We start from the raw sequence: 27,500 nt of genomic DNA on the forward strand, positions 1-27,500 counted from the left end.
TATTTTTGACGAACTTCGAGGTGTTTCATCTGGTGATGAAACACTGTGTCGAATGTTTGATATTTCTTCTCAAACAAAATCATTTTTGAAGGAGAAATTAAGGATGCAAATACTAAGCAGTGTTTCATCCGATTTCCAAACACTCATTAAACATTAATTTCCTTTGTATTTTCTTAATGAAGTATTAATGAGTTTGAGAAGCAAATTTCCAGACCTAAGTTCTCTATATTTACTCATGTTATGAAACCCGTACATGACACAAACAGTGAACCTGGGTTACCAGTGGTTGGACCAGCTTTTCGTCATGTTTATCGCCTAGACGAGTCAAAAATCTTGAAAAGTTCATAAACTTCTGTCTCACAGTTGGATATAGTGCTAATTTGAAACATTCAAAGTCCACATGAAGACAGCTTATCTTCCTGTGAAATGTGCAAAATCATAACACCAAAAGCTCTGGGCAATCGCGGAACGGGAATAACTGGTTCCTTAAGCTACGCATAATCCAGTAGTTAAAAACTACGTGCCATGAATTTTTATTTACCGGTCATAAACGTTGTTAACATATTTATAGAAGCCAGGCGTTTATACTGACAAGGGCCGCTCTTAATTAAAAACGACAGCGTTTAAAATTTGAGCAAAAATAATGTTAAAATAGTGGGTACGTTTCATAGATACCTAACTTCTACTATCCCGATGGAAACGAGGTTTTATGGCGTCTTCATTAAGTTAGCTAAAATCATAAATTCCGCAGCTTGACATGTTTGGACCGTTAAAACTTCCTCTCCACGGGTACAGCTGTATCTTAGTTTAAACAAAGGCATATTAGTTGACTGACAGCTTAACCTATATAAAGAGAGCTAATACTCGGAAAGAGCGCACATTTGCAAGAGTAATATCCCACAGTCGTCGGAGAAGTGGTAGAACTAACAAAATTCAAGGAAGATAAAATCCAGACTAAGACAGCCGAATAACTGGCTTGCTCGGCAGAATTTACTGGAGGGCCACTGTGAGCTTATCTTTCTTTCACCAGTCAATGTTTTTTGTTGACTGAAAACAACCTATATGATTGGTTTAGCTGTACTGGTCGACCATGTAGTCGCCAGTGCAACTCCATGGTAACAGATTTACCAGTCTTGGAGGATTTTAACTGTACTATACTGTAGGTAGTCAGTTCATCTTGCAACCAGACGGAAATGTGCGCAGAACTAAGCAATTTTACGGAAGTGCAACTCCATGGTAACAGATTTACCAGTCTTGGAGGATTTTAACTGTACTATACTGTAGGTAGTCAGTTCATCTTGCAACCAGACGGAAATGTGCGCAGAACTAAGCAATTTTACGGAAGATGAACTGAACCAAAAGGCATTTGAAGAACTGTCCTGCTCGGTAGCATTTACAGGAAGGGCACATGGTGAGCTGATCTTTCTTTCAGCAATAAATGTCTTTTTTTCTGTTGCTGCATTTCTGGGGAACACTCTGATCCAAGTTGCTCTACACAAAGTATCTTCACTTCATCCGCCGTCCAAACTCCTGTATCGTAACCTAGCGATAACTGATCTCTGTGTTGGTATCATCGTGGAACCTCTTAAGGTCGCCCAGTGGATTTCGATAGTGAACGAAAAATGGAATATTTGTTATTATACAGCCTTGGCAAATACTCTCTCGGGTTTGCTTGTAACTGCGGTGTCTATATTGACACTAACTGCATTAGGCTTGGACAGACTTCTCGCTCTAATGCTTGGACTGAGATATAGGCAAGTTTTAACTTTGAGGAGAGCATATATCATTGTAGCTGTTATGTGGATTTTGTCCATCGTCTTCCCATTAATCCACTTTTGGAAACCTTTAAGTCCTGTTCACTCACGGCTCTATGGCACAGTATTTCTTGTATGCCTGGTTACCTCATTTTTTTCATATACAAAAATTTTCATCACTCTTCGGCATAACCAAAATCAAGTACACAACCACATTTTTCAAGGGCAACCTAATCAAGCCGCTGCCCTGAACACAGCTCGATATAGAAAGGCAGTGTACAGTTCACTGTGGGTGCAGATAGCATTGGTTGTTTGTTATCTGCCGTTCTCTATAACCGTCGCATTGCTGGCATTTAAACTAGGAGAAACGGCTTCAACGGTCTTGCATTTAACGATTACTTTACTGTATTTCAACTCGTCGCTTAACCCGTTGCTTTACAGTTGGAAGATCAGAGAAGTAAGGCAAGCGGTGAAAGAAACTTTAAGGCAATACATCTGTTTATCGCATTAGTTTACCATCTTTTTCACTGTAAATTCACCCTCTATTAAAAGTTTAATTTTCACCGACAGTCTTATTGAAAATTAACCGATTTCTGTTATGCTAATCAATAGAGAGGAGAAGTCGTTACGTCACGTTGCCATGGTAGCAAAATTTCTGGATGACAACAAACCGAAAACATCACTTAAAAAGCGAATTCGTACTGTTTCAAACTTCGACGATCTTATTCAATTTCATTTAATTTGTCAAATGATGGCGAAATTTTCTGGGGTTAAATCCGAAAGGACCGTATCCAAGTCAAGAAGCTGGTGCGTGAAATTAGGAAGTTTCACGTCGCAGTCGTGCAACGGCGGCTAAGAAACGTACAAAAAAGCGTGATGCACGTACACAGTTCTTGTTTTGCAGATATAAACCTATTGCTTTTTTTCCAGTTCTCTCTGCTGTCGCCGGCGTCGTTGCTTAAGCTCCCTATTGTTGGGATCCAGAAATTTTGCTACCATGGTAACGTGACGTCACACTTCTCTCTAATTACAACTGCAGCTGGATGGCTCGTTAAGCCTAACGAATACTTAATTTTCGGGTGATATTAATCGTCTTATTTCTTGTGTCATCAAAAGTGCATATCAAAAAGTAAAAACTGTTGTTTACTTATATTTTTTTTTAATCGAACAAATACATGCGCTGTTTTGGCGGAATTCCTACAAAATTTTGTCAGTTTACCAATCTCCAAAACCGGTAAATAATGCTTGACGTGGATTTCCCTTGCGTAATTGCAACTTCGTTCCCAGGGTTCTCTCCTACCCGCCCTACGGACCGAGAGAGAGAGACCCTGGAAAACGCTGGTCATGTGTCTCCCAGAAACTGGGAGACTACAAACAAACGATTTGGGGGAGGGGCAAGTAAGTGTGAGATTTGTCTCTACAGAGCGTAGACAGGTCAGTGCAGCCATGAAACTGTGTACCTGACCTGATCTCGAACGCCGAAAATAATGCACAAAATCCTGCAGAATATCTGGATATTTTTTCGTGAGATCGTCGAGATATAGCGCGTCTTACCATTTTATGGCGGCCATCTTGATTTTCAAATATACCGAGGAGGCGGGCGTCGGGGATTATATCTCTAGGGGGAGAGGGCGAGAAAAATAGAGGGACTGTAATAACATCACTGCAGTTCGCGTTCACGGAGGGATGTACCGAATACATGTTATATATAACAAATAAACATGTAACAAACGCTTACACATCTACAGTATACTACAAACAGCTATACTACACTATACCCAGTTAATAGCTGAGACAATAAGCTTCTCAGGGTATTTCGGTATCAAGAATATCCCTATCAAGTTCTTGCATCAGTTCTTGCAAGAAAAAGTCTTGAGTAAACGACAGGCGTTTCGCACGATCTAGCATTGTGTTTGTATCTACTGCCACGTTATATCGTTGATTTTTGTTTTGTTTTTTTTTAGTTATTCAAACAGAATAAATAAATAATAAATAATTTATTACTGCTGACGAACGCTGAAGTTTTGTCACTTTCGGAAAATCACTTAGAATAAACTCATTCAAGATTCCAGACAACCCCTCAGCAAACAACGACAAGAACCGGGAGAAAGTATCGTAAACTACACAGCGCGGCTACGCAAGAAGGCGAAAGATTGTGAATTCGGCGACCAGACCGACGACAGGATCTTCGAACAGCTGATACAAAGAATCAAGAATAACGACCTTATCAAGAAAAGCATACAGAAGAGGTGGACACTTGACCAGTTCCTCGAAGAAGCCAGCTAAAGAGAAGACATTAACCAGCAAGTAAAAAACATGAAAAAAGATTACAAAATGTCCAAGGTGAAATAGCAGTGGGGAAAATCTCAGAGAGATGCTAGAGGAGGTGCAAGATACCCAAGATAACCGAACAAGAAACCTTCACCGCAAAAAAACCGCAAGCAAGAACACAAGAAAGAAGTAAGAAGCTCCAAGAACAGCTGCCAATACTGTGGGAAAACAGGACTCCATCCCCCTGGACGCAACTGTCCAGCTTAGGGACAGCAGTGCCTGAAGTGTCGTAAATACAATCATTATGCAACGTGCTGTAGATCAGGATCAGACTAGCCTGCGAACAGCAGCCATATTTCCGGTCGTCGCTTCTCTTCCTCTACGACCGGAAATATGTCTGCTGTTCGCAGGCTAGGGTCAGACAAGAGACAAGCATAGAGTCACCAAAAGAGAAAGTCAAGAAATCAACCGAGACAGACACTGACGCAAGCAGCGCATCAGATTGCTAACTTTACCTTCAGCAGACAGCACGACACGTCTTCTATCGAGCAAAGAGACTGAGATCAGGTAGAACTCAGGACACTGTTCTTCTCAGAATAGGAGAGTACGCATGTAGAATATGACAACGAGGGAAGTGTGAACGTGATGGACGAGTATCAATTCAGAGCCCTAAAACACAGATCAAAGGAAATCAGAGAACTAGATCCAAGCAAAGACACATTGAAGACTCTCCAGTCTGATCTGGTAGTTAAAGGTGAATTTCATACAACGATTCGAAACAAGAATCGAGGAGCAAAAAGCAAGTTCTTAGTGATCGAGAGAAAAATGGATTCTCCTCCACTCCCAAACAAGAACACACTAACTGAACTGGGAATGATCAAGATTGATCCCGACGGAACACTTAAAGAAACCAATGAGCTTAGAATTAAGTCAGTGAAGCCACCAGATGACATTAAGGCGTTACTCAGTGAATACAATGATACATTTCAAGGGATAGGATGCTTCCGAGACAAGAGAACAGGCGAAGAGGTAGAAGTCAAGCTAGAGATGGATCCAAAGCCATTCCAGTAACCCAGAGACCACGCCCAGTCCTATATCATCTGCAAAAACCTCTCAAAAAATGGCTTAAGCAGGGAGTAAAAGAAAACATATTTAAGAAAGTCCCGGACGGAGAAACGATCACATGGTGCTCACCCCTAGCTTTGCAGCCTAAACCTACATATTAAGAATGAAGAATTAGAATCTCAGATAATCAGTGACATGCGAATACCTAATGAAGCAATGAAACGAAGTAGATGTGTTCAGTCACCAATAGTTGAAGATTTTATCTACCGCCTGCATGACTAAAAGATCTTCAGGAAATTGGACTTGAGACAAGGCTATCACTAACTGACACAAGACCCTGCCACAAGACAGGTAGCAACATTCAGTACACCTTGGGGGAATCACAGACCAAAGAGACTAGTATCTGGAGCTAAATCTTCACAAGATGTTTTCGATGAAGCAATGTTCAGAGCCTTCGGAGACATACCCCACTGCCTGAACCGAAGAGATGACATACTCCTCGGAAGAAGAGATGAAGCAAAACACAAAGAGGCACTGAAGACCGTCCTCCAGCAAGCAAGAGATCATGGAGTAACATTTAACAAAGAGAAATGGCAGTTCGGGGAAACAAATGCACTCTATTTGAGTGTCAATGTATTTAGCACGAAAGTACTCGTTGAGGACCGCCATTTTACGTGGTCATCCGAGCCACGCGAAAGTCTCGTCATTTGCAGGGCAAAGAGAGTACCGTCATTTCTCAGTTATTTTAAGACCTTGAGTATTGGTCCGGTCTCGGGAATCGAGCCCGCGACCTCCCGCTCTGCAGTCAAGCGCACCTACCCTGCCGCAGGAGAGAACAGATTGACTTTTTTGGACATGTCTTCACCAAGGACAGACTGAAACCGTCACCAGACAAAGTAAAAGCAATCAAGAAATGCAGCCCTCCAGAAAGAAAAGAAGCCGTCCGGAGTTTTCTGGGAATGGCAGGCTACTTGGACAACTACATCAGCAACTATGCGGCCATAGCAGCACCACTTTATCAGATGACCCGGAAAGACACAAATTCAAATGGGAGAAAGAAGAAGAAAAATCATTCAGGAACTGAAGACAACATCTCAAACGACAAGACAATAGTATTTTTTGACCCATCTAGACCTATAATCTTTCGCACAGTCGCAAGCTACAACCAAGGCTTATCAGCAGCCCTACTGCAAAGGGTATACAGCCAGCGCATTTCATCAGTCGCACAATGATTGAAACCGAGATAAGATATAGCCAGACCGAGAAATATGCTCTAGACATCAAGTGGGCAAAAGAACGACTGCGAGTTAACCTGCTTGGAGCACCGAGATTCACCGTATTCACAGCGCACAAACCACTGTTACCCTTATTCAATGAAGCGAAAGCCACGATGCCACCCAGAATCTAAAAATGGATTATGGAAATGCAGGACGTTGACTATGAGCTGGTGTACGAGCCCGGAAAAGACGAAGCAGACCCCCTAGACTACCTATCCACTATCCAGGCAACCACTAACTGAAACAGGAGATGACAGCACCGAAAAGATCAGCAGATGGACCGTGAACACAGAACATGCTGTAGTCATCACAAGGATTAGAGAAAAAACCCCGAAAGATGAAGTGATGCAAAAACAAGTGAAGAGAATAGTGAAGGGAGACTGGGAAAAGCACAAGCGAGACAAAGACCTGGGACCATACCTTCACGTGAAGCAAGAGTTGTCAATCACAGAAGGACTGATTTTCAGAAAACAGCATATAGCGCTACCAGCAACCCTACAGAAGGAAGTAGTCAAGCTAGGACACAACCTTGGACACTTGGGCAAGACCAAGGCCAAACAGCTACTGAGAGAGAAATACTGGTTCCCTTTACTAAACAGTATCATTGATGCAGCCATCAACCAGTGTTACGAATGCCAAGTAGCTATACAAAGGAGAAGAGAGAAGAACCCATTAAGGTGACAAACATCCCCAGCCAACCGTGGGATACAGTATCCATCGACCATGGTGGAACATACCCAGATGGCCACGACAACCTCGTACTGATTGACAGAAGAACTAGATACCCAGTAGTAGAGGTAGTACCCTCAACCAATTTCAAAGTCAACAAGGAGAGACTGAAGCACATATTCGCAACCTATGGAACTCCAATGAGGATAGAGAGCGACGACGGACCACCATTTAATTCGAAAGATTTCCAAGAATTTGCTCTTGAAAAACGATTTGAACACCACAAGATTACGCCACTCAACCCTAGAGAAAATGGAGAAGTTAAGCGATTCTTGCAAATGCTAAACAAGAAGGAACAGACTGCACACCAGCAAGGAAAACGCCGCCTAAAGAGACAGAATGTAATACAGGACATGCTGACTGCATACAGATCAACCCCACTTCCAGCCACGGGAATCACCCCTTCTGAGGCAATGAGAGTAGCAACCGTAAGGACCAAGTTGGATCATATTCAGCCAAAAGTGCAGAGATCTGAGAAGGACGACATCATAGATGAGAGAGATGAAGTGTACAAACAGAAAATTATACAGAACCGAGAAGGCAGAAACACAGGACAAGGAAGACTTCTGCTGGGTGACTACGTGTTGGTCAAGCAAGAGAAAAGAAACAAATGGAGCACGCCATACGATCCGGTATTCTACAATTGATGTACACGAGATAAATGGCTCCAGAATCACAGCCAGACGAGCTACTGAGATATCACCCACTTCAAACTTGACTAAACACTTTAACGCATGGAAACTTTATTTTGTTTGTTGTTATTTCAGACTATGCTTGAGTAACACACTTTGTAATGTCAGGAAGGGATGTGGTATCCTGTGTAACTTCGCACGCATTCTGTACCTATATCACGTGATGTTTACCATTAGAAAAAAGTTCCAACTGTTATGGCGGTGTGTGCGTCGTGGATATTACAAAAGAGAGAATTTGACATTTCATCAAAAGACACTTAGAGCTTTATTCCATTCACTCCTTCTTCTTTAGTATCTGTGAGCTCTTACATGATTCAGTATTTGCAGGGACGTGCGATTGCACATATTTTGCATGCACGTTCCAAACAAATGAACAGTTTTTTGAAGTTTGCCCAATTTAGAATATCTCTGTCAGCAACACACCAATCAGCATTCCTTATTAATTCGCACAAGGCTAAATTTTGATTTACAATGTAGTAACAGGGTTCGTACAGGTTATGGAAAACCTGAAAGTCATGGAATTTGAGCATTTCATTTTCCAGGCCTGGAAAGTCATGGAAAATTAAAGTTTTGTTTGATAGATTAGTTACTGCCGATGACAAGGCAAGGACAATGTAACAAAGAGAGAAGTGATTGAACAGCGCGAACGGCACGCAGTTTGGTGGGCACCAGAGTTTATGTCTGTTGAACTGTGTAAGGTCCAAAAATACCCTAAAACAAAGAAGGTCCTAAGAATTTTTGAAAGTGACAGCTAAACCTGACATTTTTGCTCCCCTCGGTTCATCGGACCATAATTCAATCATGTGGACACCTACTGTAAAGCGCAGTGTGCGTCGTTATCCTGAGTCTGGTTTGAATGGTTTTGGCCTTTGGGCGGGACTGAACGAGTGATTCCACGGACTTGGACCCAGTCCCTCGGCAAATGACCTTGCCTCATCTTTTACTGCCGCCGTCAACGCCGCAGTCGACCATTTACGATATTCTAGAACGAAAAAACTTCTACTGTTCGATTTCATCCAACTGATAAATCCTGGATAACTGCACGTATACAACAGCTAATTAAGGAGCGCCAGCAAGCATTTCACTCTGGTGATGCTCAGTTGTGGCGCCTTTACAGACGTAAGGTACAGTCAGAGATTAAAGCAAGGTAGAGGAAATTTTATGAGGAAAAAGTACGAAACACACGGAAAGATGATGTTCGCCAGTGGTGGCGTACTGTCAATGTGTTGTCGGGAAGAACTTATAGCCAGTCCTGCTTCACCCTCGAGCGCGACGGCGTTGTGCTGTCAGAGGGCGAACTTGCTGAGTCTCTAAATCAGTACTACGCAACCGTAGCTGCTGATATTCCACCACTTGGTAAGTCATGCCTCCCATCATTTTTACCATCTGCTGAGGAAGTGCTTATTGTACATTCCCACGTGGTTTGCAAAAAGCTTTTGCATGTAAAAACAAACAAGGCTATGGGGCCTGACAGCATTTTGCCTAGGATAATTAAAGAACTTGCCTACGAACTGACCGAGCCTGTCACAAAGATCTTTAACACATCGCTTTCTACCGGCCAAGTCCCAATTCTGTGGAAATGTTCTAACATCATACCCATTCCGAAGGTAAAACAACCTCTATGTGAGAGCGACACCCGACGTATCTCTTTAACCACGATTTTGTCTAAGGTCTTGGAAGATTTTGTGGTCTCTTGGATGATCGAGGATGTTGGCGAGCATATTGATAGTCGCCAATTTGGTAGTCTTAAAGGATCTTCCACCACTTACTGCCTACTCGATCTCATCCACAACTGGCTCTCTGAGCTTGATAATCCTGGTTGTTATTTGAGAGCCTGCTTGCTTGACTTAAGCAAGGCGTTTGACAGGATCGACCATACCCTCGTTATTAGAAAGCTAATTGACTTAGGGGTGCGTTGCTCTATCATACCATGGATCCCTCAAGGGACCAAACTGGGTCCTATACTTTTTGTAATAATGATTGACGATTTGAAATTGGCCTCCCCGCGTTGCTCATACTGGAAGTATGTAGATGACATCACTATATCAGAATTTGCAGCGGCACGCGGGGTGTCAATTTCGCAATCTGAACTTGACAACATCAGCACTTGGGCTGCTACAAACAATAATGGTTCTTAACCCCAAAAAGTGCACGGAGATGACTTTGCGTTTTCGTAGAGCCGTGGACCACCTCCCATAAGCCTTGGCCATAGGTAAGGTCTTGAAAAACTTTAAAAGGTCATGGAAAAGTAATGAAATGTCATGGAATTTGAAGAGCTCCAAAGAGTACGAAACCTGAGTAATGCAATTCATTCCTAATTAATAAAGCCATCCCCTAAAATAAATAAGAAGATTAATTACTGCGGTAAAACCCCGCTCTACGGACACCTCCTTAATACGGACACCTAGTTATTACCAACAGTTTGCCTTGTCCCGGGGAAAAAAACCCTTGCATTGCAAATTTATCTAAATACAACACGCTTAATATGGACACTTTCTATGGCCTCTGAGTGTGTGTATTAAAGGAGTTTGACTGTACTTTTGACCTAAACATTTTTCAATACTCTTAGAGTATTAGAAAGTACTAATATTGAACGGTACTTACTTAGTACAGAAAAGCATCGCAACACTTCATTGTGGTTTTTCACAGAAATTGGATTTGAATAATCCGGTAAGTTACACGCCTGAAAAGATAAAGAAGTTCATTGGTAGACTTTCAAAAACGACCTTCCTCCAATTTAATGTGGCGCGGGACAGGACCTCTCGCGACTTCGTCGCTCGCTAAAGAAATTCTTAAGGGCGACTCGTAGCAAGTCTAGTTCATTGGGTTTACTTCAGTCCAAGAAGCTGTGAAGTTTTATTTCTTTGTAGGGGTAATGTTCATAGTAGCCTAGGGGAAATCCTCAGCCCCAAGCCTTCAGCTGTTAGTGACTGCCCTGACTCATGAAGGGAAGGAAAGCCAAGAAAGAAAACAGCCAATTACATACTTCTGAACATCAAAATAATGAGAAACCTAGTTATCAATTTTAAACCCAAGCAGACGTACGGAGGATTTCAGCACTTACCATGCTGTGCAATCCTCCTAATAAATTGTCAATTAAAGGCGAGATAATTGCTCCACCATCTTTACATGAAGCTTCTAACACCAAGCAAAGACCCTGGTATCAGTGAATTAAAATAACAACAACATTAATTTGTGAAAATGATCGCTAATAAATTCAAACACTTTTCAGCCACATCAAAATTGTGTTCATCTGGTACAGGATGGACGCTTTCCATTGAACAAAAATTCCGGTTTGAAATTTCGGAAATTCCACGTGCCCATTGGAACGGTACATTCCACGGGACATTCCGGTTACACAGGATACAAAAGAGTGGTACCAGGGACAACAATTTTGTCAAATGGACAGGGACATTTTGGTCCAACCGACCGAGATAACCGGACGGATCAAAGTGGACCACCTTCAAAGCAGGCCCCGAATATTCCGGTCAGATGAAACTGAAATGGTCCGTTCCATTTGATGTTCCGTTCCCAATGTTTACAGTAGAAATGGTTGAAGCTTCAAATAGTATTTTTTGGCAAAATCACCAGAAGAAAAAGGCATAATGGTAGACTAGAAATTGTTGAAGCTTCAAATAGTATTTTTTGGCAAAATCTCTAGATGAAATAGGGATAATTGCTTAATAATTATAAGGGGGAGCAAGAGTTGCACAAAGGTCAGAGCGCCCGCCTCCCACCAATGAAGCCCAGGGTTCAAATCTCAGCATTGATGCCACATGTGGGTTGAGTTTGTTACGGGTTCTCTCCTTTGTGCTAAAAGGTTATTTTTCCGGGTACTCCAGTTTTCCCCTCTCCTCAAAAACAAATATTTCCAATTTCCTATTTGAACCAGGAATGGTAGGCGAAGAAGCGCTATGGGGGTATCCCTCTAAATCATTCTTAATTATTTCATTTATTTATAGCACACACCTCTATCACATATGCAAGGTGCAAGCTCAATGTACTTTTGTCTTTACCTGTGTAATAAGGTAGTGCTCTGTGTGCCTTTTGTATAGACCCGTTATTCCAGGAAGTAGCCTCGGCAACTGCTCCTCAAGTTTGTCCTTAGCCATAATGAGAGTCATGTGACCAACAGCATCCACGACTGCAAGGCGAACCTAGATTGCCAAAAATAATAAAAACAACAAGCCAATGAGCTTTTAATTAATTTACCTGTGTAGTCCAAGACTTCTACCATGAGGTAAAGACAATATCATTAGATCTTGCAAAAAATATCACGTAAATTGCAGGGCCAAATGCTTGCAGATCTAAGAAAACTTTAGATCTGTTATTATTAGACCTTGCAAAAAATATCAGGTAAATTGCAGGGCCAACTGCTGGTAGATATAAGAAATGCAGTTTTAACATTCTTTAAAAGAGAATTTATAAAATGACTGAACAAGAGAATGAGGAATGTAAAGCTTAAAAACTCATCATTCAACTAAATTCTTTTTCACAAGCCGATGTAATGTTATGAACAATGCAAGCAATGAGTAAGTTCTTTTCTGTATATTATTATTATTTTCTGTTAAGCCTTTAAATTAATGAGGAATTTATAGCGATTTGCTTAGTTTCATTTTCAACTTTTTAGAACAACTTTCACAAAATAGCTTATCAGTGAGGTCCTCTTAGGAGTCGGTGTCAGTATTTACCACTGTATTTGTCACCATTTCTGCTGTCCTAAGTCGCCGTTTCAAGGCCATGTCACAGGAGTTTCATCCAAACAGGGCCTTACTAGTGACTTTTACAATGTGTGTCATAACAAAACATGGTGGGAAACTGCCCACCTACCCCTCCCCTAAGCCAACATTTTGTCCTAAGTGAGAAGTAAGTGTTAATGTTGGCTTAGGGGAGGGGTAGGTGGGCAGTTTCCCAGAAATGTATAATAGTCCATCATGATATGATCATCACCTTTGGTTCATTTGATTTGATCCACACATTAAACAGAACATCATAAGCTGCAGAGATTTCACCATGAAATCTGTCCACAGTTATATCTGGGTATGGTGCATTTTCAGCATTTGCTATGTAGTCAACAATACTCTCACAAAATCTAGCAAGACCTGCAAGTAAAAATAACATATAATGCTATTATATATGATAAATTATTTATCATTAAGGGGCATTAAAAAGATAGGAGGCATTTTAAGGAAAGAGGCATTTATTCTCACAAATGTAACAATTTCAACAAAATAATATTAAAATGCTTTTGGCAAAAATAACAAGGGAGTTCATAAACAGTAGATCATCCATCCCATCTATTGATACATCAATGTTGTCTGGAGATCTATGGTTCTTTAAAATCACAACATTGATGTGAGAATTCTTGTGAAGGTCATTGTGTTGTTATTTTTAACCTGTTGAGTCACAGTTATTACAGGAGACTGGTTATGAAAGACAGAAAGACTGGTTATCAAAGATAAAGACAACAAATGCTGTAGTTTATGTTAGAAGCTTCCTGACAGTGCAAACTATACTTTATTTTCTGTTCACAAATTATGACTGAATAAATTGATGCAACATAGATCACAAAGATAGGAATGCTATTGAACATTGTGCACCGTCAGGTCAACAAAAAAAAACAAATTCAGAGCCTAATCAACTTCATAACCATTCCCCTCTATTAACTATGGTGAAATGTCCAAGTTTAATGACTTGGAAAGATTTGGGAGGTTAACTTTGGCTGATCATTCAGCATAGAGAGTTGTCTCTAACTGATGGGGGGGGGGGGGTGGAGGCATCTATTAAGTAGGGGGCATTTATTAGAAACCTTGGGCACTAACTTAACAGGCTAGCGACTGCAGCAGACAAGAGGTGTTTATTTGAGAGAAGGCATCTCCTAGATCATTTACAGTAAGTATCACCATCCTAACAATCCAGCACTACTACTTGTATACTACTACCATCCCTGGGGGGAGGGGTACTCCTTATAATGGCCTAACTCAAATCAAATCGATTTCCCGTAGATTTCCTTCACCCATTTATTTTAATTTTACCGTCAGTAACTCGAACCCTCGATCATTCAAACCTCCCACTAACTTGAAGTAATTTTTGTTTCCCTTCAGGTCTATCATTTTACCCTTGATAACTCAAACCAGTGTTTTAAGTTTGTGACAAGTGGAAAAAAAACATTTTACTGAAGTACAAAAAACTGAATTTATTTCAAAACAACTGTGTCATTCTTTGTCTTTACTTCTTTGTCACTCCAGTTCAAATACAGTGTCCAGCCCTGTGTATTAAACAAGCTTTCTTGCTTAATTCCTTTTTCAAAATCTCTTGCTACCTCTAGTGAAGTGAAGTGTCGTGATACTTGCATTCCCTCCCCATCCACTTGTTTAATATTTCCTTATTTCCGATTATTTACTTCGAACTCCCAGGAGTTGACTGTATTTGAAAGGGTAGGAAAGTCTGTCATGATTTCGGCTGTAAAAAGGCAGACTCAAGGGAATTTTATACTGGGCTCAGGCTACCCACCCCTCCCCTGGGCTACCATCATGAACATAAATTTCTACTTGAATTGCCATTTTAAAAACTAATATCTGTTCACCATCTATATCACCATTAGAGCAAACATTACCATTAAATGATAACATTGCTTTGTCATGTTAGAGTACTTACAGTTAGCTATCACCCATTTTAAGTTGTCTTGTTTAGCCATTCCCATCATTGGCAACATGCGACCAAGAATGTCTTTAAGGAAAGGAACAACACCAAAGGCTGCAGACAACAAAAACAGATTGACATAAAATGAGGTATAATTGTTATTTTTAAAGTTCAGGAGTTCTACTAGCTTGCATCACAGACATAATTATTTTGATCCCTGTTAGTAAAGTCTGTAAAGCAGCGCTGACATCCTTGTTCCAAGCCAGTAACAGACTCAACAATTACCAGAAATACATGTCTTCAACTTCCTTTCAACCTGATTGGCAAATTGACGATGGCTTTTTTAATAGGCCTATCAAGGCACCTACTCAAATACTGGTACACACATGGACCAGAGTTTAGTTTCTTTTTCTCTTTTGTACTAAGCAAACTCATATGTGCAACCGATCACTCAGTAGTAAACACGGAACCCTTTATCACTATTTTGTTTTTATAGAACTAAAGTAGTACAAATACACCATTAACTCACAGTTGGAACTGGAGAAGGATGCAAGTGTCTGTACAACAAAGTAGTGAGGTAACGACCCAGGAGCTAGCTTTTCCAGGAGTTCAGCCATAACCTCATGATCAAACCTTTTGCCCAGGGCAACTAACACTTCTGAGGCTGATGACTGCCAGTCAGGCTCAACATCCTACCAAAGATAATTATGACTGTAAACTGCAGTTACATTTTTATTTTCTAACTGAGATAAATTTAAGGCAGACACCTTTCTAAAAAAAATAGCCATATGTAAGGTGGTAAACCCCTGTAAAGTGGATGCCCCTGAAAGAAAAATACCCCTGCAGCAATGACATCCCTAGAAGGCAGACACTCCTGTAAGATGGACACCCTTGTAAGGTGGACACCACTGAAAGGTGGACATCCCTGTGAGGCAGACACTCTGTAAGGTAGGCACTCCTGTAAGGGATGATTTCCACTGTTGAATGACTTTTCTGGGCAGATGGAAATGAAATAGAGGCATTGCATGAAAGGCCAAGCATAAACGTATAAGTTGAGCAAGGTTCAACTTATTTACAGTTTTTACTTATGCGTGTAAAATTTATGCGTGTATGCACATAAAAATTATGCAATAATGGAAATCCACCTTAAGTTGGACACTCCCTAAAGGTAGACACCAGTGTATGGCACACACCCCTGTAAGATAGACACTACTGTAACGCATGCACCCCTCCAAGGTGGAAACCCTGCTAAGATAGACACCCCAGTAAAGTGGACACCCCATAAACTGGACACCAATGTAAGGTGGACACCACTGTAAGGCAGACACTCCACAGGGAAGGCACTGTAAAGATAAACACCCTAATAAGATAGAAAACCCTGCAAGATGGACACCCTTAGCTTGTATTAAAGATGGACATTACTATAAAGGTTGACACTCCTGTAACATGGACATCACTGTATGACCAACAACCCTGTAAGGTAGACACCAATGTAGCAGACACCCCTGTCAGGTTCATATTATACTAACTTATCCTAAATTTAGACCTCTAAAGTGGCATGTGTTGCATTAAATAGAAGAAAATATTACAATGAAAAGCCAGTCTTAATAGTCCCCTTTGCAGAAAGCTGGGAGACTAATTTTTAAGCTGCATCACTATAAAGGTGAACACTCCTGTAACATGGACATCACTGTATGACAGACCACCCTGTAGGGTAGACACCAATGTAAAGCAGACACCCCTCTCAGGTTCTTATCTCTCTTATCCTAAATTTAGACCTTTAAAGTGGCATGTTTTGCATTAAATAGGAGGAAATATTAAAATGAAAAGCCAGTCTTAATAGTCCCTTTACAGCCAGCTGGGGAGACTAATTTTTAAGCTGCAAAGATGCTTTAGGGGTGGGCGAGGTACAAAAATTTTCGTGCATGGGAAAATTGTATGAAACAAGTTGAGAGAACATCATTTCTTGTTCCCAGACCTTGTTTTTTCCCTCCCCCGGGTATTTGTTTTTCTACGTAGACAACTGAAAACCAAGATTATGGCTGGACCTGCCACAGGCAGCCCAGTAAATAGGGAAATCCTTGCTTTAACATTTTCAGGGTGGAAGGAAAATCATTTTTACAGCTTGCCATTTGGGCAAGCTGAAGCTTGCATTTACTAGCCCAGACATCATTTCAACTAGCCCTAAAAATGTCTTGACTAGCAGAATTGATTTCACAGTTCTTCTGTTATACGAATTTCTCAAAAAGCATCACTTGCCCGTCGAGAAAAGTTAAAAACAGAATTTCCTAGCCTGATAGCAAAATCCACTAGTCCCGGGCTATTGCACACTATTTTCTTTGCACGCTGATTTAGAAACACCATACAATCTGAAATCAAAAGCTAATAAACTGAAGCTCCTATTCTCTTCACTCATGGGCAAAAGCTGGTGAGAAGGTATAATTTTGCAATGATCCATGCTGTGTAAGATTGCAGGTGGCCTAGGCTTATAGTAATCCAGGTTACAATAAACAGGTAGTCTGAGATCATTATTAACTCTTTAAGTCCCAGTGGTGACCAAAATCAATTTTCTCCTAATGATATCCATACATGGTCAATAGATTAGGTTATGAGAATTAAAGAAATGATCACCTAAGAGGAAATGCCTTGATCATTTATCAAATTCTCTCAACATATTCATTAAGGATATATAGAGAGATCAGTTTGGAGAATTTGTATGTGGATATTAGGGCTTAGAGGGTTAATAAATAAGTATACCTTGCTCTTTGTCATTTCTCCAGATGCCAGCTTGATCAATTGCTTTGCCAAGCCAAGCGAAAGAGTGCTCAATGTATCACCAATAACCTTTGATGCAGATTTTAGAAGAACAACCCTGTGGCCATGACTGAGCTATAGAGAAATGCAAGTTAGATATTGTCAATTTGTTAAGTATTGTTACACATAAATTGTCAACATATAGGTTGTATGTCTGAGGACAGTTAACTCTCTGACAAAAAAGCAAATGCTACCCCCATCTGTGGGGGCGGCTAGGGGTGTAACAATTCATATTCCTCGTGGTTTGATTTGATTTCAATTATCGCCTTTCAATTTCGATTATTTCGATTTGATTATGTAAATGTTTCTTAAAGGAGCTGTGTCATGAAATTCAGCCAAATAAGGAAATTACAAAATGCCCGTTAAATAAAGAGAAACATAAAAATAACCGCTTAAAACTTTAAAGGAAAGTTAAAATAACATAACAGAAACAACAGATGCCACGGATGGGTAAAACTGAAGAAGATTGAAACGGATTGAAATTAGGGTTTTTGAAAACTGTTCAGCCTAACAGTTTTTCAAAGTTGATCCCTGCTGCTTGCAAGTTCAAAAATAATGCTCAGGAGACATATTTGTTTGTCTCGGATCTCTGATTTTGTCATTTACCTGTAATTTCTTTGCTTACATTAAGTTCCATAGCGATTGAGAGTGAGTGATTGGCAAAATTAAACAAAATGAACTGGACTGCCGTGACACAGCCCCTTTAATTCTTATAACATAACACGTAATGTAAACAACATGCAACCCTAAACCCTCAATTTGAGAATAGTAGCAGGGACAGGAGGATTCACAGTCACTTAAATGTTTGAGAACCTGACAAAGAACGTCTCGCACATAGTTTGCCTTATTTGGAAATTCTCAAGGGATGGTTGAAGGACAGCATTTTTACCAGGCAACACAAAACGGTGCACGAAATGCTATCGCCTTTGCTCGTCAATTATAAACGCACACTTTAACGTATTCTGGATTCCGATTTTACAATCTAATAACTCACTAAGGACACCCTGGAAAAGGTGTGCAATAATCCAACCAAAATCGAAACATGGAAGCAAAGAATCGTGAATCGAACCGAATGGTCATAATCACAATTAATCGAGAATTCAATTAATCGTTACACCACTAGGGGCGGCAGGTGGAATTTTTATGCCATGTTTTAATAATTTGTGAAGGTTAAAGTTATGGGCTCAACAATATGATCACTGACTTCAACCAACAATTACTAGATCATGGTGCTTATACAGATATATAGATCCTTTAATACTTTTGCAATCAATATCTTGTGGGAGTTTTAAATAAAAGCAAGTCATGTTTCATTGCATTGAATTAATTGTGATTGATAACTTTATCCCTTTGGCTCCCAAAGAGCTACTCTGAATGGCCTAAGAGCAGGGATCCGTTTTTGGGTCATTAAAACTGGCCAATCAAGTATGAAAAGTCCTTCACCCGATCGCGATGCAACACCATTTAAAAATAGGACAAGGGAATTTTCATAAGTCTTGCCATCAACGTACCTTCTGATGCTTAATGAGATATCCTTTTATGGAACTCAGGACCATTTCAGGCTGTTTTTTGCCAAGTTCATGGAGAGATGTCATGATCATCTCACGCACCTCAGGCTGCTTGTCATTGGCTGCATCAACAAGCGCCAGGCAAAGCTCTACAAGAAGAAAGAGAATGCATGAAGTTAATACAGCCAGGTTATTTTTTCTGTAATTGAGACTGCAAATAAAACTCCTCTAAATTTCCACAAAAAAATAACAAACTGAAAGGAAACTTTAACAATAAAAAACTTGTCTATATCTATTTATAACAAACAAATAATAATTCAGGGAAGTACATGTACTAGAAAAATGTCAAGAAAGGCATTAGGTGCATCATAAGATTGGAAAGGGTGAATTAAAAGTTTTACCCCTGAATATCGATTTTTTTTTGCTGTGCAAATTCCCAGCAGTACGTCATATTTGAACATATGTAGCATAGTTCAAGGTAAGTTAAAGTGTCTAAAGCTCAGAGATAAAAGTGCGTAGCCTGTATTATTCTAGGAAAGTCGTTTTTTAAGGGGGGAAGGGGAAAGGCTCATGTTTTAGGGGGGGAGGGAAGGAGGCAAAGGCTCATGATGTTAAGAATATAACACCTGTGTTATAAGAATCAGCTAGAGACATGAGGGTTCTTACCCTGGGTGCCAGAGGCTTTTCATGCATGGTTTCCGGTTTCAGTCAAGTCTTAAAAAGTGACCTGCTTGAAAAGCCTCTGGACCAGAGCGCCATACCTTTGATAGCGCCAAGCAAATTACAACCCCGCTTATACCAAAACATCCAGAATCTAGATGTTAAGCTTGGAGATATGTTTTGCTTGTTCCTTGGAGATATCAAATGTTTCAAACGCTCCGATTGGATTACAATCTCAATAGGCTCATGATCGGGACATGGGTGGTTTGAAGATGACAAAGATCAAATCCAAACAATCTAAGCACACATCGCATACGTTTTTGCTTTTTGGAAGAGAATTGGAAATATCAGATACCTGTACGAACCTGAGATTTAGATAAGACATTTAGCCAAAGTCATTGGAATATTCGATGATGTGGAGGAGATAAGTGCAGAACTAAGAAAGGGCATTGTAAATTATATTCAATTAATTGGAGGTCTTGCCAACTGGCTATGGAAAATCACTGCAGTTCCAGATACTGCCTGGCATATGCAGTGCGTAAAAAGGGGGTCAGTAGGCAACACATGACTTTTACCTCATGCCAAAAAGCTACTTGTTCCAATGAATTTTTTCTCCGGAGGGTAGATTATGACTGAGCAAATGTGCATCATTTTTGCTGCTTGTTTCATACCAAAAAGTCGTGACACACATATTGATTTTCTGCAGTTTATTTCTGGTTGGCAAGATTTGCCCTCTGCGCGAGTCAAGAAAATTTTTCTTTGACCTCTTTTGAAATGTAAACTTCTTCATTACTGCTTAATAAACTTTTAGCTTGTTTAATTTTCTCAAAGTTGTTTTCTATTTGTCTGTGAATGTGAAGGTTTCCTGTAATGTTTGGTCATGCTAGGCCCAGCTGGTAAGTAGTTTTTGCAGGATGTTAAATTCTCCTTAGTGATTTACAGATCCAAATTTTGAAGAATGGATTGCAGCTTGAACTGAAGTTACATAAATTATGGAGAACTGCACTGTGACAAGATTGCTCTTTAAGCAATGATTTTTAAACTCCAGCTTGTTTTTCTAACGATTTAGTGACTCTTTGGGCTGGAGCGTGTCATTGCTCCCTTGATATATAATTACTTTTGAATTAGCTTAATAGTCTTGCGACCACCAGTTTGATTGACAGATTAGAGACAAAATCAAGGTCTGTCTAGCCCGGTAAATCAAGGTGCTCTGCACCAGAGGTTTTTTCTCGCAGCATCGCCCCTTGTGTCAGGCCGAAGACGTGTCCGCCTGCAGCCAACAAAACTCCTGGTCATACGCGAGAAAAACCCTCTGGTACCCAGGGGAAAGGGGTTGTCCACGCCATGCCTGAATATTTGAGTGTTCAGTATTGGCAGTCAAAAGAATCGTGCACTATATTGGAATACTACTGCGAAATTTCTTCGACTCGCTATGTTTTATGACAGTCAAATAATTAAAACCATAGGATTGGATCTACCACAGGAAAACCAGGTCGTGTTCAGATAAGCAGAAACACGGAAGTCATGTTTTCAGTTTCAGTTTCATTTTTTTTTTTTGTGGTGAAATAAACTGAAACTGAAACTGAAACTGAAAACACAGATTACAGCAGTTCCAGTTCTACAAAACTAAAACCTCCCCAGAAAAGTCGTCTCGATAGTCAAGTGAGAAAATCAGGAAAAAGAACAGTAAAGATACTGAATAATGGAGCATAACAGTGTTGCTATCTGACCCTATAAAAATGACATTAATTTATCGAGCATAAAGAATTAGCATCATAATATTGTGAAACATTGGGCATTGGGCATGTACACCTAAAGTTAGATTCCCAGAAACCCAAGGGTGACGACCTTTTATGGTAAAATTCCGACAAGCGACATGGCCCTGAAACAGTGACATAAGACAGATGAAATGATGACAAACAACAAAAAGAAGGTTAAAATACCAACAGGGACATGGCGTACTTCTAGATCCTGAAAATGCAAAACGACCGTATTTGAAATTCATACTAGGGAAATGCATACCACCCCTAGGATGGTTCCAGGGGTAGATCCCCCAAAAGAACAGAGAGAAGAAACTACCCAAATTGTAGAAGAAAGTGAGAAAGAGCCTACTGATACACACGTGCAAATCATTTTTGAAACAGGAAGTGACACGAACCTTTGATAATGCTCCATTTAAAATACTATAAGCACCCAAAAATCCTTGGCTAAGGTTCCTAATTTAGTTTATTTTAATTAACGTAGCATTAATCTAACCTGAATGTGAGGTGACTTCATTGTTTTAGGCAAGAAGTACACATTTGAGAAAGAGAAGCCCAAAAATTTATGTAAGCTCTTAGATATATAAGTACACTCGTCTTAATTACTTTAATAACTGATGGAAGGATAATGAACAAAAATGGAAGAAGTGATCGAGTAATCAGTAGTCGGTAACATAATCAAACCCTAAAAATGCCCAGATTTCACAAACATTATAGAAATCTGACCATGTAACTGAGGTTTTGATTTTGACAATTCATTGAGTGGGAATTAAGCCGCAACCAGAAGAACTCGCAGTATAAGATTCTTATCGTGCGAGTTTAGAAGCGTACCGTCAACTTGTCCCCCCGTCTTTTTGACCTCGTCCTCTGCCATCTTCACTCGCCAAAATGCCTTTTTACGTCATACACCACAGAAAATACACCACCATTAGTTAAGAACGATAGAAAATGGCAAAAAACCGTAACATTACATCACTGAACATTGAAGTTTGCTGCAGAATCCCTACCAACACCTCAAACGGTAGACCGCAGGATTCACGTGAGTTTTTTGCAGGCTCGTATGATTTTGGCGGTCTGGCGGGACTCGAATGAACATTTTGAAAATTATGGAATGTTTAGGAGAAGATGTTTTGTTCGCGATATTTTCGTTTTTAGATGTTAGGGCTTTATGCTGCGCGAGTCAAGTTTGTCAGCAGTGGAATCGAATCTCGAATTCGAACTTTCTTTGGAGATCACACGTTATCCAGCTCTGTACAAAACGCAAGATCTCAGCTCATCTGGGGAGAGCTGAAAACTGGAAAGTACGTTATGTGCAACTTTCTACTGGACGACTATATCCTCGTTCTTCGTCGAAGACGGAAAAGAAATTAAACTTCGATACTTTGATTGCTAATCTATTTCCTGTAGAGACAGCAAAATTCGTCCAGTTAACGGTCAAGAAACGGCTTCCAATTCGTGATTTTGTTGAAAGCCACGGGCACAAGTATGTGACTGGGAAAGCATTTTATCAGCACACGAAAAGCGAGACGATTAGCGTGAAAAAGAAAATTTTGCTTCAAGAAAAACTCAGTGGCCAACTTTATGAAGGAAATGCTGTTAGAGAGATGCTAGGTCTGAACAAGGAAACACCAGATTGGAATATACATCCGTCCAATTTTGATAGACGCATTGCAGAGTTTTACAGAGTGTTTGTTCAGAGCACTTCAGTAAATCGCGCGTTAGCATCCAATTCCCTGCTACTTTATGAAATTAAAATAATCAAGCCTTTCTTTTTCAATCACAAAAACAGTCTGGGAGAAATTGTGCACCGTGTGCCTGCTGTTATTTTATAAGTAAATTAAATTTTCTCATCCTGATAAGCCGGGTCCTCGGTAGTATAGTGGTGAGTATCCCCGCCTGTCACGCGGGAGACCGGGGTTCGATTCCCCGCCGGGGAGGAGCTGAATTTTTTTTCCCTCTTTATTTTGACTCGTGCACTTGTGATAGATATTTCCTCCGAATTTTTTTGTCTTCAATTAGGTTTTTTTCAGTGGAAGTTAAGAAGTGTGCATAAATGTGCTGTATGGTAAATGTGATGTTTTTTTTTTAATTTTCTTGCATTCAAAAACTCCAGTGCAAAGGCTACACTCAATATGCATTCATTGACCAAGTGCTGGATGTTGGCCAAGTTCTTTTTCTGTTTTCTCTTTTTTTGCACCTTTATGTACAGAGACTAGTTTAATAAAAATGAGAAGAATAAACAAGGCCAATGTCCACTTCCTCTTGTAGCCAATCAGAAGGGACTTCATCTTAGCCATATTACCATTTAATAAATTCACTGACTTCTCAAAAAAAAGGAAAAAACTTTTTGTCTGATTGGACATGTATGACATGAAAACATGACTACTGGTGCATTTAGATGTTATTATATTAAAATGGAAATTAGGAAATAGAGTAATTTTATTTTTCAGTGGACAGAAACCCTTTTTTAGAATTATTTCAAGCATATTGCATCCTTTTTTAACACTTTTTGAGGGCTATAAAAGTTATAAGTTATATGAAATAACTCCAAAGAAAAGGTTCTCATGAGAGCCCGAGAAAACAAACTTCAAAAGCTTCAAATTTCACAAAATGAAATCTTACGCATGATGATTTTACCTGTGTTTTCTCAATTCCTGTGAAATTTGAAATTTATTTTCTCGGATTTCCATAAGGAATTGTGTTTGGCGTTATTACAAATGACTAATTATATCTATAGCCCTTGAAAAGTGTACAAAAAAAGTGATATGGCCTAAAATATTCTGGTACAAAGTTTTTATCAGCTGAAAATTGAAATTACTCAGTTTCCTGGTGGATTCTGTCTTAATTATTTATACGCGATTTTTTTTTCTGAAAATGTACTTCAATTTCCTTTTTCTGGTTGAATTTGAATTTGGTTTGAAGTAAAATTGGCTCCTTTCCTCTCCTTCATCTTAAGCTCCTTTATAAAAGATACATCTAGAATTAAGCTAGCTTTTAAAAAACCAGGGAAATTTGCTTTCAATAGTTACTTTCAAAATAAAACTCAACATTGTTAACTTTATGTGTCAACAAAAGGTAAGAACACACACAAAAAACTAATTTTCAATGCCCTCTTTTGACTTAAGATTTTTAAAGACTGGGCTTCTTGTTGGTTCAGGTGCGGTTTCTAATTTGATGTTGGGTAATTTTATTCTACTCCCGTTGCGTAGCATCCTTAGATAAAATTAAATTATTCCTGAAAATTCTACGAGTTTTTGACCAGAACTACAAAAATATACCGGTTTGTTTACATTTGTCAGTCCATGAACACCGTACTTTTTTCCTCCTTGTGAGTACCAGTTCAAATTACTGACGTGTCATGACACCAAATCGAGGTGACGTGACAAAAATATCAGTGGTACAATGAATACAACATGGCGGCAGCGCGTGCAACATTTCTCTCGTTTGCTGTCGGCTTCTCATTTGGGATTTTTGTTGTGACTGTAGTGAGTTACTTCAATGCTGATAGAAACTCACAGGTCCAGGTCACTAAGTCTCCTCCACTTAACGAAGATGACGACTTAGACATCACGCATAAAATTGTTCATCGCGACAGTAACAAGTTCAAGGTTGAATCACCAGTGGATTTTGATGCAGATCTTAAAGATCATCATCACCATCTCTCCTTAAATAAAGAAGCTCTGAAGGAGCAGCAGGAAATAAGAATTCTTTGCTGGGTGATGACGAGTCCAGAAAATCTTCCTATCAAAGGAAAACCAGTCAAGGAAACGTGGGGAAAGAGATGCAATGTTCTTTTGTTTATGAGCTCTAAAGATGATCCTAGTTTCCCGGCGATCGGGCTGGATGTCGGTGAGGGTCGCGATCAGTTGTGGCGTAAAACCAGAGCAGCTTGGGATTACGTCTATGAGCACCACATAAACGATGCTGACTGGTTTATTAAAGCGGACGATGATACGTTCGTCATAATCGAAAATCTCCGCCATCAGGTTTCAAGTCTGGATTCCGAGAAACCCCACTATCTAGGAAGATACTTCAAGCCTTTCGGCGGATACAACAGTGGCGGAGCTGGTTATGTGTTCAGCCGAGAAACTTTGCGTAGATTTAAGACAGCACTCGGTGATTCCTCTAAATGCGCTCAACAATCATTTGCAGAGGATGTGGAGGTTGGGAAATGTCTGAATGCAATGGGTGTCAAGCCGGCATATACCAGGGATAAGAGTGGTAGGGAAACCTTCATGCCGCTTCCCCCGGAACATCACCTTATCCCTGGGTATCTAAACAAAGATTTCTGGCTTTGGAGTTATGACAATAATCCATATAAAGATGGACCAGAATGTTGTTCTGATCATGCCGTGACTTTTCATTATATTAATCCCAACATGATGTACGTGTTGGAGTATTTAGTTTACCATCTTAGACCTTATGGAATGATTCATGATGATCACAGTTCTGAAGGTCTTGGGAAACCTGACACACAAGACAAATCTGTAAAGGACGATTCTGCAACAAGATGAGGTTCTAGATGAGAATTTATTGCAAGATTTCCTCATATCTTTTGTATCAGAGTCTCAGATATCAGCTGCAAACTTCAGATCACCTTATGTCAACTCCAAAAAGCTAATAGTCCTTAAAATAAGTTAAGAACATAGACCCACTTCAATGCGGCACCGTGTATGTGCCAAACCTAGTTAGATAAATTTTTACTAAAGATCCACAGCTGGTTTAAACAGCATACTTTCTGAATTACAACTATAGCTGGAATGAGCTCATATTATTAATTTAACATTATTAAATATTTTAAATATTAGTTTGGCACATGAGAAGATAACTCCATGCACTTAAAAGAGCCTCTCACAAACTTGACCTTGCAAATATACTGAATTTAACTGAACCAAACTGATTTAACTTTACCATCCTAGCCTCTGGTGGTATTTTGGCTCAACAGTGGTAAAGTGTATGAAAAGGACATGCCTAATATAAGTATCACTGCTTGAAGCATTTTTTCAATATTTTTGGCCTCCCCATTACATTTTTTTGTAAAAAAAAACAAGTCCTGTGTTCACAGAGAAAAAGATTTTAATCCCTTCCTTGCAAAGTCTTCAATTTTGCACTTTCTTTTAACTTTATACATCCCCAGCTAGAAAATGTTTCTCTTCCGTCTGTTTATTCTTTTCCCACACAGTTTATAGTGTGGCTCTAAGGAAATGAGTGGAAAAATTGATGAGCATTGTTTAAGTTTTGTCACCCCGGGTGTGTAAGAAGAGGTTTCACTGTGATATATCACTTGGCATATATTTTCTAAGAGGATACTAATTTTCACGGCCATCGCAAGTTCCATACGTAGTCAAAAGTCATACCAGTTGTCAATTTTTTTTTTTAGCAATGACTGATACCACAGGTTACCCAAGCATAACATAAGAGTTTGCATGGGGAATGAAGACTTTGTATAGGAAATAAAGCCACAAGTAAATTATCCTATACAGCTACAATGGTACATACGCTCTGACTGGCTGTTTTCCTGTAATGACCGGGCATTATTTTCTTGTAATGACCAGGCAATACTAGCTAGGTGTCCAAGGCACATACCATCTGTGTTTAACTTGATAGTGGACATCCTTATGGAGATCCATGTTCTGGTCGATTGACAGCTGTCAAAAAGGGTATCCACTGATCAGTGTCACCTGACTGTATCATGGGCTCAAGTGTACAACTCACAGAGGTGATGTGTTTTTTTAAAGTTATCCGCTGACCAATTGTTGGTTTTAATTGGTCGCAGGCTCAGGTCCATGATGAAAAGGCCATATAACAGATAACTGATAAACCTTGTCCGTTCAGTCATTACAGGAAAATCTCAGACCAATGCCTTGATGTATTGTTTCAAGCAATAGCAAGGTCAATACATCAAGACCTAGGTCTGAGATTTCCCTGTGATGACCTCACTCTCAGTTAATAAGTAGTATGCATTGTCCATCTGTCTACAAAGTTTCAGTGTGATTTAAGCAGTATAACATCATATGACCTGATAGTGTAATTTTACTCTCCATTATTACACTGCTAGGCTAGATTATGTTGTACTCCTCAAGTTGTGCCGAAACTTCTTAGATTAGGATGGACAACGACACCAGCTAATAATATTTAAACTTAATTCATAACTTTTAATCATCGTAGTTCAAACATCTGTTGTAAGTTTTATTTCCCATAAAATCTCTTTTTTAAGCTTGGGCTACCTGTGCTGATACAAGAGTGGGGTTAACTAACAAATTTTAAAATTTAGAAAGTACTTAATAACAATATTGATGCAATGAAATCATCATTCAAGACTTTCACT

At 39.7% G+C, this 27,500-nt stretch overlaps 3 protein-coding genes and 1 non-coding gene across 4 annotated transcripts in view; 3 read left to right on the plus strand and 1 right to left on the minus strand.

The window, feature by feature from the left end:
- LOC140927836 (maestro heat-like repeat-containing protein family member 1) overlaps nt 1-22,177 on the minus strand; it is a 68,106-nt gene extending 45,929 nt beyond the window's left edge. The window contains exons 1-9 of the mRNA XM_073377520.1: nt 22,004-22,177; nt 18,756-18,901; nt 17,188-17,319; nt 14,960-15,122; nt 14,446-14,544; nt 12,739-12,890; nt 11,805-11,945; nt 10,853-10,945; nt 10,393-10,471 (exon numbers count right to left, since the gene is read on the minus strand). Coding sequence (XP_073233621.1) covers nt 10,393-10,471; nt 10,853-10,945; nt 11,805-11,945; nt 12,739-12,890; nt 14,446-14,544; nt 14,960-15,122; nt 17,188-17,319; nt 18,756-18,901; nt 22,004-22,046 — 1,048 coding nt within the window. The 5' untranslated portion in view covers nt 22,047-22,177. The remainder of the gene's footprint in view (nt 1-10,392; nt 10,472-10,852; nt 10,946-11,804; nt 11,946-12,738; nt 12,891-14,445; nt 14,545-14,959; nt 15,123-17,187; nt 17,320-18,755; nt 18,902-22,003) is intronic.
- Nucleotides 22,178-22,252: 75 nt separating this feature from the next.
- Nucleotides 22,253-23,266, plus strand: LOC140926674 (uncharacterized). Its single transcript, XM_073376391.1, has one exon. It carries the CDS (start codon nt 22,261-22,263, stop codon nt 23,002-23,004), a length of 744 nt encoding a protein of 247 aa, XP_073232492.1. The 5' UTR covers nt 22,253-22,260; the 3' UTR covers nt 23,005-23,266.
- Nucleotides 23,038-23,109, plus strand: Trnad-guc (transfer RNA aspartic acid (anticodon GUC)). The gene has a single exon. It is a non-coding gene; the product is annotated as a tRNA-Asp (tRNA).
- Nucleotides 23,267-24,508: 1,242 nt separating the features above from the next.
- LOC140927837 (glycoprotein-N-acetylgalactosamine 3-beta-galactosyltransferase 1-like) overlaps nt 24,509-27,500 on the plus strand; it is a 3,330-nt gene continuing 338 nt past the window's right edge. The window contains exon 1 of the mRNA XM_073377521.1: nt 24,509-27,500. This exon is cut by the window's right edge and continues 338 nt beyond it. Coding sequence (XP_073233622.1) covers nt 24,586-25,686 — 1,101 coding nt within the window. The 5' untranslated portion in view covers nt 24,509-24,585 and the 3' untranslated portion in view covers nt 25,687-27,500.

This window comes from Porites lutea, chromosome 2 (genome assembly GCF_958299795.1).
Source record: "Porites lutea chromosome 2, jaPorLute2.1, whole genome shotgun sequence".
NCBI classification, from domain to species: domain Eukaryota; kingdom Metazoa; phylum Cnidaria; class Anthozoa; order Scleractinia; family Poritidae; genus Porites; species Porites lutea.

What these genes read in the sequence shown, in the direction of transcription:
- LOC140926674 (XM_073376391.1), top strand. Translation starts at nt 22,261, where the DNA reads ATGAACATTTTGAAAATTATGGAATGTTTAGGAGAAGATGTTTTGTTC.